The following is a 17275-nucleotide window of genomic DNA, read 5'->3' on the forward strand; positions in this document are numbered from 1 at the left end:
ATGTGCTGCTGGAAAAGCGCAGCAGGTCAGGCAGCATCCAAGGAGCAGGAATCCTTCCTGAAGAAGGGCTCATGCCCGAAACGTCGATTCTCCTGCTCCTTGGATGCTGCCTGACTTGCTGCGCTTTTCCAGCAACACATTTTCGGCTCTGATCTCCAGCATCTGCAGTCCTCACTTTCTCCCTATATTTATTAATACTTGTCTTTATTACATGTGGGTTTGGGTGTTGACAAATAAGGATCTAATTCAACAGTTCAACTCTCCAGTCACATCGCTTATTAAAACTTGGGTTATAACTGTGAAAAATTTCCATAACTGGTCAACTTCTGTGGAATGTAGGGTTATAAAAGATAGTAAATAAATTTCAAATAAGTGTTAATTGAATTGGATAAATTTTATGTCTGAGTTTGATTGGTGCTTGCAAAATGAGCAGAACAAACAGAAATCAAAGAGCTTGAGGCCCCAATGTGTCTTAAAATTATTTCCATCCAATTAAGTATAATCTACAATATTTTGTGCTGTAGGTATTTAGAAATACACTTTGTTAGTTTTGTATCAATTAGAGTACAATATTTCAATTTAATTTAAAGGTTGTATTCATCATTACATTTTGTGACAATAGCTTTTTAAATATTTATAATGAATAAAAACTATATTTTAACTCCTCTGTGTGGGATGGAGCCAAAGAGAAATCTTGTTCCTTTCCTAGGAAAACACATATTCATATTTAGGGAATGTTTACATAGAAAATACAGTTTGGCTAATGTGTTCTTTTATTCTCTTGCCTTAGCTTGCAGGAGACCTATGAAGCAAAAAGAAATGAATTTCTGACTGAGCTGCAGAAAAAGGAAGAAGAGATGAGACAGATGTTTGTCATGAGGGTGAAAGAGAAGGAGTCTGAGCTGAAAGAAGCTGAGAAAGAGGTAGAACTCCACTTCCACTGAAAGAAACATTATGGGAGGAATTTATCATTGATGTGCCATTCCCAGTGAAATATGATCCATTTCCTTTCTCTCTTTCTTTTGTCCATTTCGACACATGATTACAATTAAAATGGAGCATCAAGGCAGTGCAACCTAAGGTGCTGGATTCATGTTACTGTTTCTATGAGTTTGAACCCCACCACTGCCAAAATTCGAGCCTACTTTTGCCTATTCACATTTTTAGTTTGGGTGCACAAATGTCAGTTCCAATTCAATGTGTCACTTAAGTTTTTATCAAGTGACGTAGCAGTAATATCACTGAATGAATAGTCCAAAATTCCCCGTTTAATGTTTGCTGGAGAGGCGGGATCCAGTATGGTACTCCACTTTGGTATTAACGACATTCATAGATCTGGAAAGGATGTTTTGCTGAAAGATTTTGAATAGTTAGGAACTGAACTAAAAAGCAGAACCTCCAAGATAAAGACCTTGGTATTACTACCTGAGCCATTGACAAACTGACTGACAGAGTAAACAGAGTCAAGGAGTTAACTCTGTGGCTCGTAAGATTGTGAGTGCGTGGAATGGGTTTCAATGTGTGGGGCACTGGCACTGGTCCTCAGATAGAAGAGGGTTGTTCGGGTCAGATGGCTTCACTTGAAATGTGTTGGGACCAGTTTCCTGACAAATGAGATAGCAGGGCTCGAGAGAGGACTAATTGGGGTAGAGTTGGGGGGAGGTAGGGTTCAGAAGAAGGGACACAAAGCAAAAGGATATGGTGGCAATACACGGCAAGTATTGGATAATGATTGCCAAAGTGGGACAAGAAGGGAGACTGTGAACAAGCATTTTAAGAAGGCAGTAAATGGGCCAATGGGACTAAAAAAAATGGTAAAATGGCAAAAATGATTGGCTCTTTACTCAAATGAAACAGATAGAGGTTAATGGGTATGATCTTGTCACCATCACAGTGACATGGTTACAAAGAGATCAAAGCTTGAAACTAAATATTCAGAGGTATATCACTTTTCAAGAGGACAGAGAATGGAAGGATGGCCGGTTAGTTTTGTTAGTACGAGATGGAATAGGAGTCATAGCAATGATTGATCTTGGATTGAATGGTGTAGAATTCATATGGTTGGAGGTAATAAATAAGAAGGAGAAGACGACATTGGTGATAACCTGTAATACACAGTGCATGTGTGCTTGCATGTGCGCAGACACACATGCACACACCCCTCCCCATGAAAAAGCTGTTTGTAAGACAGACATTAAATCAGGAGATAATGAGAACATGTAAAAAGACAGTGCAATAATCATTGGTGATTTTGATTTTCTTGTACATTAGGAAAATTGAATTGGCAGAAGTAGCAGAAGAAAAATTTGTAGAGTGCATTTGGATATTTCCTAGAACAATATGTTGTGAAATCACCCAGAGATCAGGCTGTTCTGGATTTGGTTGTGTGATGAGGTGGGTTTAATAAACGATGTCACAATAAAAGATCTCCTCGGGCAAATTTAACATTTAGTTTGGTTCACTGCCACCAACCGGATTCATTCCTTCCAACCAGGTCATACTCTCTGTCTTCACCTATCCCCACTTCACCACCCTGCCCCTGCCATCCCCTTTATCTGCAGATCCTTCTACACCCACCCCCAGTCCTGAAGAAGGGTTGCACCTGAAACATTGACTTCTCTACGTCCTGATGTTGCCTGGCTTGCTGTGTTCTTCCAGCCTCCTGCCTATTTATTGAGGAAGTAACAAGCAAGATAGATAAAGGGGAACCAGTAAATTTAATGTATTTTGGATTTCCGAAAGGAGTATAGAAAGGTATCATGTGAGGCACCTTGATGCGATTACAGCCCATGGTGTTAGTGGTGGCATATTAGAATGGATGAATGATTGAGTAAGTAATAGGAGATAGAGAATTGGGATTACAGAGTCACTTTCAGGATGGTAACCTGTAACTAAATGGAGTGCCACAGGGATCATGACTTCCTGTCAACTTTAGGGACGGCATCATGGTTCAGTGGTTAGCATTGCTGCCTTACAGCATTAGGGACCCGGGTTCAATTCTACCCTTGGGCACCTGTTAGTGTGGAGTTTGCACTTACTCCACATGTCTGCTTGGTTTCTTCCAGGTGTTCTAGTTTCCTCCAACAGTCTAAAGACGTGCAGGTTAGGTGGATTGGCTATGCTAAATTGCCCAAAGTGTCCACGGATGTGCAGGCTAGGTGAATTGACCATCCAAAATACAGGGTTACAGGGATAGGGTAGGGTGTGAGTTTGGGTCTGCGTGGACTCTTTGGAGGGTCTGTGTGGACTCAATGGGCCGAAATGGCCTCTGCCACACTTTGGGGATCCTATGATTGTAACTCCATTGCCACCAACATAAGATTTAAGAGCACAAAGATGGAACAGAGATGATTTTTGTAAATATAAATTTGACTTATTAATATTTCACAATACATTTTTTTCATGTATCAGTTATCTGTTTTGGATAGCTTAGTCAAAGAAGTAAATGTACTTGCGCACCTTAATGATTATAGGGGAGTTGAGGATTTTTCTATGGGAGAAACAAAGTTGTGTTTTATTTTTATTCATTCTTACTGAATGTTCATGCTCTTGTCCAATATTGTACTTGCCACTGAGTGGGGAAAAGGCTGATCATACAGGATCAACTGGCCCTCCATCCTGTGCATTGAATGTAGACGATGTCCTCTGCCTTCTTGACAGGTATTTTTGAAATGCTGTAGGTCAGAGCTCAAAGCACTGTAAAGGCTTTGCCACCCTGAAATAGACATGCATCTGAACAATCCTCCCTTCGGGCCACTAATGTTTTCCTTTGTCTGGACTTGCTACTCCTACCATTACCAGAACACACAGCCTCCCCATTTCGCTCATCACCTGGATCTCTCTTGTGCTCCTCCAAGCCCCTGACCCTACTCCATACCATCCCCTCCTCACAGCTCAGCAACCCTTGCCAGTCCTGAGACTCCATGTGAACTGCCATTCTCCCACTCTCTTCCCTTGTGATAGGGAATTTAAGGGTGCAAGGCCCAACACATTGCTGACTTCGACCTCTGTTTCATACATCTGGAAATTTAAATATCACACATTGCCTCAATCGGTCAACCTGTACACACACTTTTCTCCTTTCAATCTTAATCCTCCCCAATGATATTAGGTAGTCCAGATTTCTGTGGTACAGTTCAAATCTGCAGAGGTTTGTCTGAAAGAGAGGCAGTTAGCAACAGTTTATGCAAGGAACTGGGCGAAAAGCAAGGCACTATTTTCTTCATGTTATGAATCCAATAGAAATTAGCTGATCTTTGCAGTATTAAACCCACAGGATTGCAATCAAGAACACTGTAAAGGCTCAGGGGTAAAGGGAATAATATGATTAAATCTGGGGGAAGGAGGAAGATAGGGAGAGGAGGACTCAGTCAGTGGATGATGTAGGACCGGAGAACAGAATGGATAGGGAAGACAGGGAAGCGACAGGACAAGGGATGGCAGTGTTGGAGCAGAAGGAAAAGAGCAAAATGTTACTTAGCAGGGGTTTGGGAGTTATCCAATTATATTTCTCTGAGAGTCTAGGTACCTGAGTCTAGGTTCTTTGGGGAGACGGGATGGTTTAGCACACTGTAGTTGGGTCGTGTCTCTTGAGAAGTTGTTGCAATTTGTTTGTTGTCTGGGCAAGTTGTCAGGAAGTTGGGGATTGACTGCCATGGATAGTGTTCAGTTTCTCGAGTGATGTTAGAGCTGCACCCATCCAGGTAAGTGGAGAGTATTCCATCACATCCTGACTTGTGCTTGTGGGCAGGGTTTGGGAGTCAGGAGTTGAGCTGTTTGCTGCATAATTCACAGCTTCTGAGCTGCTTACATCTACATTTATACATCTACCTAATTACGTTTCTGGTGTAGCGATCATCAAAATGTATTTTTACAACAATCAATAATAGTTTCATGACCACCATTACTCAAACTAGCTTTCAAAATATCTGTGCTCTTCCCCAAGTTAAGAGGCAGTGGGATTACGATGATCCTGAGTCTGAAAGTTATCCAGTCTCCCCTGTTAGAAATTGCTCATGGGAACAAGATATCCTTCAAATGTGATGCCTCTTCCACCAACATCATTTCACCTGCTTAATTTACAGGGAGAGAAGGTTTGCTTGAATGAGGAGTGCTCGTCACCTGTGGGTTCATGCTATAGCCAAAGGAAGACAACTTGATTTTTGTTTTGAAATAGCAAACCTAATACCTGCCAACATTTTAAAGCCCAGACTTGGGATGTGTGAGATTCTGGCAAGGTTACATTTTTTAACTATCCTATGTTACTCTGAGGTCAGAGGGAATAAAAAAAAACACACAAGGTGGAATTGGTGTAATGAAAGGTAAGGGGTAGAAGGTTTCTTTCAGTAATATTTCATCTAACTGGTAGTTTTCATGCTGTGTTTTCCTTTCTGGTGGTAGCCCACAGATAGTAGATTTTATTGAATCTGTTTTCGCCCCCTGCCATGGTGAGATCATTCCCAACATCTGGGTTGCTAGTCTTTGCTACATGACATTCTTATGTTTATGCATCATACATTGCTTCATATGTTCATTCACTTAGTTGGGCGAATGAGGTAGACCTGTGTTGGAACTGAATGGTGTGTTGTGTGTTCTCAGCTTCATGAAAAGTTTGATCACCTGAAGAAGACCCATCAAGATGAGAAAAAGAAACTTGAGGATAAGAAGAAAGATCTTGAGGAAGAAATGAATGCATTCAACAAGAGAAAAGCAGCAACTCAGCTGCTCCAATCACAGGCTCAGCAAGCTTCCCAGACCACCAAGAAGGACAAGGATAAGAAGAAGTATGTATTTTCAATACATTTTTAGTGTTCTCTTTTCTTTTCATATATTTACATCTTTCTCCAGCGATCTCCTGATCTGGTTTTAATGTTGACAAGGAAGGACGAGAAAGGAGAGAAAAGCAACCGTTGGATAATGGTTAGAAGCAATGATGCTTATTGATAGGATTATATATAGTAACATTTCTGCCAGGTAGGCCTATACGTACAGGTACCATTCAAGAAATATTTTTGCTGAACAGCATTAATAGGCTATTTCTAAATGATGTAAGTAGATGAATGTAATGAGCTACAGTTCATGAACTCATCAAAACGTGATTTGTGGATCCCTGCGTGCGTTTGTATGGTTTAGGTTCCTTTTATGAACTGAGGATTAAGTTTGAGAAGTTTGTAAAATATATTCTTGATTTAGTTTGCATAACCCTGGGTAAAGAACTTGCGAGTTTTAAAGTGTATGTCTTGTAGCATTCTGCTATTTCTTGGGTTGGTTTCCGTTGTCTGTTCAATGCTGATGGGCATTTTCAGAAAAGGTTGTACTTGCTTTTGTGTGGTCATCCCTGCCAGTGTATGAGATCCTTTCTGCATTTGACAGTTTTATTAGATTGAGAAAATTACTTCAATATTTTTGATCAAGAATGAGGTGAAACTAAGCTTAGAGAGTAGTTTATTTTGTAAATCTTAATGTTCTGACATATTGGTTTGGATCTTGATTATGTGGAATGAAATGCATCACGTTATAGCAAGCCACCAGCCGGTCTTGTATCTTTCTGATTTTGTTTGATTTAAAATTTGTTTGTAACTCAGTCTGCCAGTTCACTAACACCTGTTTTATGCTATTGTGCAAAGCAAAGATCTATCCCACTGACTAATACTAGACAGAATTTACTGCTATGAACTGAACCAGTTCTGTAATGGTAGTCGTTGAAGTGGGGAGCTTTGCAGTTGTTGATTTTTTTTGGGATTTTACAACAACTTGTTTGTTTGTACTCAACGTATTTTAATACATCAAGTACTTGGTATATTTTTATAATTATTCACTTTTGAAACAAATTTACTCTCATCTTATGTTTTTATTTTGCCCTTCTTTAAATCTGTTCACCTAAGCAAAGTTGGTAAGTGAATAAAATCTTAGCTGCCTGTTGATAGTCAGGTAAAACTTGTCCAATATCTTTCCCTCTCTTTGATGTTACCGAAAAGCGTGGTTAACGTTTAGAATTCGAATGGGGAATGGTATCTGACTTGTAATTAGAATTAAATTGTGAACATATTATTTAATGCACAAACCTAACCCTAAGTTGGCCAAGCTTCAGCAACGTTATTGCATTCCTCATTAGAACTTGGGAAAAGCTCCAAGATGGAGTAATGAACAAATGCAGTTCCTAATCGTGGCATTGAGCCTGACAGAGCTAAGAGGTTTAGTCATTCAGTCATTTCATGTTCTTATCTTCTTTAGCCGTGAGCAGGTCTCAGCCAGGACGGTATTGACAGCTTGTGTAGATGTCAGGTAAGGACCAGCATTTATTGTATATCCCTAATTCACCTTGAGAAGATGGTGGTGAGTCATCTTCTTATATTACTGAGTCCTTGTGTTGTCAGATTACCCACAGTCCTGTAAGAAGGACCAGCAACAGTGAAGGAATGGCATTGTAGTTCCAGCCATGATAGTGTGGGAGGGGAAGTTGCAGATTGTGTGTTTCATTGTGCCTACCGAATTTCTCCTTTAGGTAGTAGAGGTCACAGATTTGGCAATTAATGTTGAAGAAATTGTATCAAATTGCTGAAGTGCATCTTTGTAGCTGGTATTGGTGTTACCATTGTGCATTGGTGGTGGAGGGAATGAATAATGGAGGTGGATGGGGTGCGAGTCAAATTGGTTACCTTGTTCTGGATGGTGTTGAGTTTCTTTAAGTGTGTTGGGGCTGCACTAGTCTATTCAGCACTTCTGGCTGGAGGTGGTTTCACACACCTTGAGAAGATGGTGGTGAGTAATACTGAGTCCTTGTATTGTCAGATTACCCACAGTCTTGTAGGAAGGACCAGCAACAATGGCATTGTAGTTCCAAGCCAGCATAGTGTGGGAAGGGAACTTGCAGATTGTCAGTGGAACGTTAGCTCAGTGGTTAGCATTGCTGCCTCACCGCGCCAGGGACCTGAATTCGATTCCAGCCTCTGGCAACCATCTGTGTAGAATTTGCACGTTCTTCCTGTGTCTGCGTGGGTTTCCTCCGGGTGCTCTGGTTTCCTCCCACAGTCCAAAGATATGCGAGGTAGTTGAATTGGCTGTGCTACATTGCCCATAGAATCCAGGGATGTATAGGTTAGGTCCATCATTCTGGGGAAATGTGAAAAAAAGTAATAGGGTAGGGGGAATGGGTCTGGGTGGGATACTCTTCGGAGGGTCTGTGTGGACTTGTTGGGCCTAATAGCCTGTTTCCACACTGTAGGGATTCTATGATTCTGTACCTCACCTTTTGTGTTTTGCACTAACAATCGGATTTGTTTATGCAGCCTCCTTCTCCTGTTAATTGTTTAATTGCTCACTATTAATGATAGGATGTAGTCGCACTGCAGAATTTTGATTCAATCCATTTTGATGGGGGATCTTTAGTCCTGCCTATCCCATGCTGCTTCTGCTGTTTGGTATCTCTACGATCTTGTGTTATTGTAGCTTCACTAGATTACCACCGTATTTTTAGGTGTCTCTGGTGCTACGCCTGTCAAACACTCTTGCACTCTTCACGAAACCATGGTTAATCCAATAGCCATATGATAATGGCAGAGTAAGGATATGCCAGAATAAGGTTACAATTGTGGTTGAATACAGTTCTGCTGCTGCTGATAGCCTGCAGCATCTCGTGGATGGTTGTTTTGAGCTGCTAGATCTGTTCTGCATCTATCTCATTTAACACAATCCATAGGCTCTGCAAACAAATAGAGGGCATCTTCATCGTGAAGGCGAGGTGTTTGTCACCTCACACAGTAGTCGTTTCATCAATATCATGGACACATGCGTCAGCTACAGGTAGATTGGTGATCATGAGATCTAAACCCACAACCTCTGTCACCTAGAAAGATTGGGGCAGCAAATACATGGAAACACCACCACCAGCAAGACCCCCGCCAAGTCTTTCATCATCCTGACTTGGAAATTTATCGCCATTTCTTCACTTGCTGGGTCAAAATCCTGTAACCCCTTCCTAACAGCACTGTGGGTGTCCCTACACTCCAAGCACTCCAGGTAGTAGTTTAAGAAGGCAGCTCACCACCACCTCCTCTCTAGGTTAGTAAGGGATGGACAATAAATGCTATATAGGTAAAAACAATGACTGCAGATGCTGGAAACCAGATTCTGCATTAGTGGTGCTGGAAGAGCACAGCAGTTCAGGCAGCATCTGCCAGCAATGCCTACACCCAAGGGATAAATTATAAAAAGGCTTCTTTCCCTACTGTCACAGACCTGGTTCAGCGGGACTCTAGTTGAAGTACCATTCTTGTAATAGACATGGAAATGTCCCATTGAGAGTATATTCAGTGTATCTCCCACCTTCTGTGCTTATTCTGACATGCAAGTGTTCAGGCTCATCAACTGAGGGAGGGGAGTAGGTGTTCAGTAATAAAAGGTTCTGTTGTCCAGTTTTGGCCTGATATAGTGACACTTGTTCAGAAACAATGTTAAGTATACCCAAAACATACTGCCTCTGACACTATACTGCTTGTCACCACCTCTGGTGCATCTTTTCTCTGAGTGGGCAGAACATACCTAAGTATGTTAGTGATGAATTCTAGAACATTGACTGCATGCTGTGCATCTGTGAATATGACTATATCAAGCTTCTGCTTGACATGTCTGTGAAACAATTCTTCCAATTTTGGCATAAGATCCAAAAATATTGGAGAGCAGGACTTTGCATGGTCAGTTTGTTAGCATGTTTCTTTATTGTTTCTGCTGAAGGGTGGTCTGGCCAGGGTTTATATCCTTAGACTTTGCTACAGCATTTTTAATACAACTGGCTTACTAGACTATTACAGGGTGTAGTTCAGCATCCACCCCATTGTTGTGCATCTGGAGTCACAAACAGGACAGACTTGGTAAGCACAGTAGATTTCATATTCATCATTACTGACATTAGTTTTTTTTCTAAAATTGAAATTTATTTAATGAAAACTCTTGAGTTCATATCCCCATACCAGGACTTGTTAGATGGAAGATATGTTTGTGATGTGGCCAAACAGGAAGATTATTAGATAGAAAATCCTTCCTGTGGAAAATTTCCTAATGGTGAATGGTTAGTACTTCCTTCTGGCAAATGATCAGAAATTGGGATTTTTGCTGATGGACTGCACAGTATTCAGCTCCTTATGCAACTCCTCAGATACTGAAGCTGCTCCTGTCTAGTTGCAGCAGGACCAGGATAATATCCAGGTTTGTGTGACAAGTGCCAGACAATAACTACCTCCAAGAAGAGAGAATCTAACCATCATCCCTTCACACTGAATCCCTCACTGTGAGCATCCTGGAATAATTAAAGACCAGAGAATAGCCAAACAACTACTGTGGCTACAAGAGCAGAGCAAAGGTTAGGAATGTTACAGTGAGTAATTCACCTCCTAACTCCCTAAAGCCTATCCACCATCCACAAGATCCAAACAATGATTATGATAGAATGCTCCTCACTTCCCTGGCTGAATGCAGCTCCAACAAAACTAAAGAAACTTGTGGTCATCCGGCAGCCCACTTAATTGCCAAATAACACAACCATTCGTTCCTTTCTACACCAATGCTCAGTAGCAGCAACATGTACCATCCATAAGATGCACTGTTGAAAATCAACAAGGTTCCTTAGCACCTTCCAAACGCACAACCACTTCCATTTAAAGGACAAAGGCAGCAGATAAATGGGAACACCACCATCTACAAGTTCCCCACCAAGCCACTCACCATCCTGACTTGGAAAACTGTTACCCTTCCTTCAGTGTTGCCAAGTCAAAATCCTGGAACACCGTCACAAATGGCATTGTGGGTCTACCTACACCAAATATATTGCAGTGGGTAGCACACCACCACCTTCTTAAGGGCAACTAGGGATGGGCAATAAATGTTGGCCTATTCTGTGATGTAATCCCCTGAATGAATAAAAAGCAGTTTCCTGGGTAGCCCAGAAGCATGGACCAATCGAATAGAAGTCCATGTCCTAATCCTGGGAAACAAGAGTAGGAGAAAAGACAGGCAGCATAAAAGAGAAATCAGAACAAAAAAAAATCACAACCTAGTTGTTTAAGGCCCTTAATTACTACTATTTCCACCTTATATTGTGCTTTTAGCTGGTGAATTGTTCATTTGCGTCTGATCAGCCTGAGAGGTAGGATGCATTTCAGACAAAATGTGCTGAACCAATTCTCAGCTATCTTAAAGAAAAAGGGGAAGCTTTAGAATTAGAAATATATTTTTAAAATCTACCTGTAATTTTTGTGGAGTTAATTATTTAATGTTGGCGGTGTTGACGTAAAGCTGGATCTTTCATTTTAATTCCTGGGAAACTACCTTTTTTGACTTTGAAAGGGAAATCTGCCTGCTCATCATAAAAGCCAGTTTGCAAATAACAAAAGCTGTTTAAGGTAGTAATAGATTGTTTAGAGACTGAATTAGCGTCAACTAGAACTCCTCTTATTTGACATCACCATTGACCTGTATCTGTAACTGGTATAGGATTTGGAGAAGATCATTTAGTTTCTTGAAGCTGTAATGTCCACCATCCGTTAAAGATTAGGGTCATCTGCTAGCAAACTCCTTGGACTGTATCTTACACTTTTTTTAACTAATTGAGTTGTATTGAGTTTTTTGGAGGATTCTTGGTGAGGGGCCTGGAGTGTTTCCTTACTGTATCTTACCAAACTCACCTCATCAACCACCTGCTCTCTCCCACGATATCTCTCCTGTCCGATTCCAACCCTGTTTTATCACATGCTGTTCCTGGAAGAACTCACCATTCAGCAGATGCCTGCCGAAAGGTTGCACCATCTTTAAAAGGCCTCAATGTGCCCGAATGGGGACTGGCATTCCAAAATTCCCCTGCTTGGTCAAGGACAATGACTGAGTGTGTTGGAGGAGAAGGTAGTGCCATAATTCTGGAGGTCCTGGTCGAGGGGGTGGTGCGAAGGAGAGGAGCCCTCTTGTCAGAGGACTGGCAGAGCAGGCCCAGTCTGAGGTCATCACCGGGGTCAGTGTGGAGGAACCGCCAGCAGTGTTGGAATAAGGTCATGGACTTACTCCGCTCTGCCAGGGTAAGTGCCGCCATCTATTCTCTGCTACCTCTCGCTCACTATTAACTCTGTTGCTGCACACCCCTGCCATCAAGGCTCATGCTCTACTGCTGTGTGTTGTCTGCAACACTTTGCCTCATTTGCTCTCGTTCCTACCCCTACTGTCACACCACTGACCCTGCATGGGCTCTGCATTACTCACTGTCCCTGGGACACATCACCACCTTTACACCGCCAACACTAACACCATGCCAGCCACTTTCACCTCACTCAATCCCTCCCTCTCTCTCACTACAGGTGGGGAAAGGGGTCCAGATTGATGGAGGACTGCCCGGAATTGGACTCCTTAGCCCAGCCAAGAAGAGAATCTTGGCCTTCGTTGGAGAAGACTAGGACCACTCCTTTGGAGATGTTGGGACATCCATTTCTCACCAATCGAGTAAGTCCCTTTCTTCATTTCATTGGAATTCTCACGTTAACCCCACTGTCAGTGTCATTTGTTTCACCCTCTTTTCTAACCATTGGCCACACCACCGTCTCTCTTTTTGTTTTGCAGATGTTGCCATCTTCTCCTCTACCTCCAGGTGAAATGCATGGCTCCCCCTGACACCACTTTCTTGAGCTCTGAGGACAGGAGTACTGAGGCCTCAGCAAGGCTGCCTTCTGCACTGGCCACCAAGCCCCAGTGGGGACATTAGGTTTGAGAGTGTAGGATCTGTGAGCACCTCACTGACAGCTCCACAGCTGCCTGAGGAAGAAATGCCCCAGGCTGCTGGCACTTGGAGAACTGCCAGAGATCAGGCAGGAGAGGACCCTCATGATGTCAGCAATTCTGGACTTCACCCACATGCAGCAGACAGGAATGTGGGAGGCAATGGCCTTCATTGCCCAGAAGTTACCATGAGTTATATGGTCTGCTGGATAGGGACACACACCTGCACTCCAGCCTCCCAGTCATTGGTTGCACAGCGACAGGGGGAGGGGGGAGAATGTGGCACGCACTCCAGGCACCCCTTTTTCACAGGACAGGACGTTGCTAAGAGGCTAAAGGAATCAAAGATTATTGGGAGAAAGCAGGAAAAAGGTACTGAATTGGATGATCAGCCATGATTATATTGAATGGCTTCCGCCTAGTTGTATGTTTTTAGGTGTGAGAGTGAAACTCTACATTGCCTTACAGCAAGACGTATCCCTCTTTTGATTAAAGGTGGTTGAACAGGAAGCTGCCTGGCTGTGTCACTGCACTAATTGGGGCAGCAAGGCAAGGTCTGGATAGCACCGAGGAAGGAAGTGACCTGCTCTGAGAAACTGCTGCAGCCATTCATTGCAGGTCTCTGCTTCCTCAGTGTCCTGCAAGTGGCTTGTGGAGGTGCCATGATGGTTGTGAAGACAGATATTGGATGCCAATGTCCATGGACAAGGGACACATGCGTCTGATGCCTGTGGATCATGTCCTGAGATGCTGGTTGTTGCTGAGCAGCATGGAGGCTGGTCACAGCCAATGGTGACCTGAACACGCTAGCTGTTAACTCTGACTTCCATGTTGAGCTTTCTCAATACCTAGCCTGTTTGATAAGATCAAAAGCTGAATATAAGTGAGATGAGTTGTGGCATTAATAAAGTTTTCAACAAGCAGTAATCCCCCTTAATTGCTAACTCTACTCTGCCTTGTGAGAAACTCCCCAAGCCATTCATCAGAAACGTGAAAGACATGGAGCGAGATGCCCCCGTGGTATAGAGAGAGCCCTTGCTGGACTTCTCATCTAGTTTTACCACAAATCTTCCATCATCTACATTGCTTAAATCCCTATAAGATTGGTCCCCTTATATCTGTCTTACAGATAAGCCACAGGCTAGTGTACATTGCATGGTTTGATTCATTCTCTGCTCTTCTGATCCAGCACTGAAAACTTTGGTCAAAAGAAGGGACCTAAGGGGCAACATTTTCACGCAGAGGGTGGTGCGTGTATGGAATGAACTGCCAAAGGAAGTGGTGGACGCTGGTATAATTACAACATTTAAAAGGCATCTGAATGAGTATATGAATAGGAAGGGTTTAGACAGATATGGGCCAAGTGCTGCTAAATGGGACTAGATTAATTTAGGATATCTGGTTGGCGTGGATGAGTTTCCATGCTGTACATCTCTATTACGTGATAAAAGAAAAAAAATATATTTTCAAAGGTGACAAAGTTGTAAATGTTGATATTTCTGGAAATTAAAGCGTGATTGTACGAGAAAGTCCAAGTTAGCATGTAGGTGCAGCAATCAAACAAGAAAGCAAGGAGCACATTGGCCAGTACAGGGCTTTGGTGAGCTCACACCTTATGTCCCTGTTTGCAGTTTTGGGTCTCTATATTTTAAGGAAAGATATATTTGCATAGGAAGCAGTACAAAGATTCACCAGACTGGTCCCGGGGTGAGAGGGTTGACCTATGGTGAGAGGCTGAGTATTTGGATTTCTTTCTGTGATATTTTGAAGAATGAAAGGTGATCAGTGAAAAATCTGAAGGGGCTTTGCAAGGTAGACAGAGGTTGTTCCTGCTGGATGAGGAATCCAGAGCACAGGCACAGTTTCAGGACAGGAGTTGTTCTATCTTTGAGGACTGAGATAAGGAAAAATTTCGCTCAAAGGGTTATGAAACATTGCAGTTCTGTACCCTGGAGGGTTTTGGATGGGCAAACAATTAAACAGATTTAAGCATGAGATAGACATATTTTTGATCTGGCAAGGGATCAAGGAATATGGGAATGGGTAGGAAAGCAGAGTTGAAGACAAAGATCAGCCAAGTTTGTATTGTATGAGAGAGCAGGCTCAATGGGTCATACAGTCGACACGTGCTCCTGTCTCTTGTGTTCTTATGTAATGACCTTGATCATAAACAGAACACAATGTGTTGTCTATTCCTTAGTAGTAGTTAATTGAATTGTTATTGAATACGCCATTTGGTGTTCTGTTTAAGTTACCTGTTGTAAAGGCAGATTTTAATTTCTCTCATTAAATTGAAGGAGGAACAGTTGCTTAGTTACTTGATTAAAATTATCTATAAACAACATTTTGAATTATTTTTGAAGTTCAGTTACTGCTGCCCTACTAGACTCAGATATGTAGCCTGAAAAATGCTAAGAAGGATTATTTTGTAGTAATGGAAAGATCAGGAAATAGTTTTGAATTATCTCTGTTTCCTGCATATGGCTTATTTTGTGAAAATGTTTGTAATAAGTGACTTGGTAAGAAATAAAGTGTAATCTATGTATTTTCCAATCATGGGAATAAGTAATCTCTAATACATTTTCAGTACCATTATCCCTTTCACATCAAGTTTACTCTAGAGAAAAGTAAGTGACAGAAAAGTTGTTTCTGTCACTAATATGTTGGGGCAATACCAGATGAAGAATTGTGGGGTACAGCTATCTACAGGTGATTTTTTTTTTTTTGCTGCCCCCTTTTTCTAACAGAAGCTCTGGCATACCATGGTATTACTCCATATTGTGTGCACTTCACAGTTACTCCATTGTTTGTGCTGCTTTCATTATTTTACAACTTGCATGTCTACATCATTAACATAACTTTTCAATCATTGATGCTATGGTTTGTTGCTGACTGTGCATTGATTAAGCAAAATTGTCAAACATCATCTTTTGCACGGTTCCATATGTATTTGTCTTAAGAATACATTCAAGCTGTTGTATAATGTGTGCATAGCTTCTGACACTTATGAGTCATTTTTATGCCAAATAAGGGATAGAATCAAAATTTGGCTACTGATTAAGATCAGCAGTATCATATAATGGTCCAAGGTGAATAATTTGGAAGCATGTAAATACAGGTGAAAAAGTGTTGGTCCAGATGGCTAGTCCAGAATTGAACACAGAATCCAAATAATGCCATGGTATCCCTCCTTTTCTCAGTTGCAAAATATCAATTCTATTTTTGCTTTAAAGTTACTGAGGTTTGTAGTTTCCATTTTCTCATTGGAAAGTCCATTGTAAACTTCATCATTCAGTGGGAAATAGTTACATCTGACATTTACATTCACCTTCTCTTCTGGGCTTCTGACATTTGAAGAGCAGGGAAAAATATTTCAGAGTTTAACTCATTAAAAACCTGAAGGGATTGTTTTTGAATAATTCAGTAAGATTCCCTCTTGGTATTCTTTCATGTGAGCATGATTAACTTCTTGTAGTTGAAATTTCAGACAAATAGCTCTATGTTACAATGACTTTCCTATCATAAGGCAACTAGAACAGTACGTACTCCAGATCAAGATAAACCATTGTTATATGGAGTCACATCCTATGCCTTTTGTTCTATTTTATGTATTATACAACACAAGATTCTATTTAACACTGTTGCATGCTGTGTAAGTAACTTGAAAGTTTCCACTGGTATTCCCAAATCTTGTTCTGTATCCAGTAAACCATTAATTTGTAGTCAAATGTTGAATTTTCACAGTAGTCTCATCACTGCTCAGTCAATATTTCATTTGTTATTTCTCAGCCTGTTTTAGTTGATTCTCTCTGTGCCTGAACAGCTTGCTGTTGATTTTATTTGCACCCCTCTTGCAATTTTAGTGCTATTGAGATAACTTTGACTGTATCCTCATTTTCAAATCATTGATATGATCTACAACATGAACGGGATTTCTGTGTTGATCTTGGGATACCTCACTGGTCGCTTTGTACGACTCCAGCACAATACTCTGTTGGTTATTCTGTCTTCTTTGCTACATCGTGTTTTGCCACTTTGCAGGTTAAAAACTCAAATGTAATAGTGTAAAGAATTTCACTGGTGTTTCATGAGCTCCAATACCACCCCTCAAATTCAAACAGCTTTGTCAAGCATGCCATTTACCCCAATAAAACTATGCTGACTTGTTCTCTTGTTCTTCAAAATATTTTTCTTCTGTATCTCTAATATTTCACTCATGACAGATATGCATCTCACTGGCCTGAAGTTACCTTGACATTCCTTTTGGTCTTTTTTGTAAAATGTAAGTTTAATGCTTCTTTCACTCCAACTCAAAATTCTAACGAATCCCTTAAAATCTCTTTCATTGTCATTGATCATTTGTGTGGAGGGCTAAGCAGCTGAATTTTCAATCATTTTTAATGTTCCCAATCATGTCCTCATTAATACCAATTTATCATCGTTTCCTCAGCATTTCAAGGGAATATCAGCAGCTTCAATTGTTGAATAATGAAGCAGAGACACTGGATATCTGCTGTCTCTC

At 41.3% G+C, this 17275-nt stretch overlaps 1 protein-coding gene across 19 annotated transcripts in view; it reads left to right on the top strand.

The window, feature by feature from the left end:
• The window catches only part of LOC122552637 (septin-11), a 141523-nt gene that overhangs the window by 118297 nt on the left and 5951 nt on the right, over nucleotides 1–17275 (top strand). For 6 of the 19 annotated variants that reach the window (XM_043695498.2, XM_043695508.2, XM_087986223.1 and 3 more), the window contains exons 8-9: nucleotides 791–923; nucleotides 5599–5783. In XM_043695498.2, the coding sequence (XP_043551433.2) occupies nucleotides 791–923; nucleotides 5599–5783 (318 nt within the window). Of the gene's footprint in view, nucleotides 1–790; nucleotides 924–5598; nucleotides 5784–7233; nucleotides 7285–11758; nucleotides 12063–12338; nucleotides 12481–12597; nucleotides 12626–17275 lie in introns of all 19 variants that reach the window. The other 13 variants (XM_087986190.1, XM_087986200.1, XM_043695448.2 and 10 more) reach the window with 5 other exon arrangements.

Source organism: Chiloscyllium plagiosum, unplaced genomic scaffold (genome assembly GCF_037043375.1).
Source record: "Chiloscyllium plagiosum isolate Xiang-an unplaced genomic scaffold, Cpla_swu_hap1 HiC_scaffold_1, whole genome shotgun sequence".
NCBI classification, from domain to species: Eukaryota; Metazoa; Chordata; class Chondrichthyes; order Orectolobiformes; family Hemiscylliidae; genus Chiloscyllium; species Chiloscyllium plagiosum.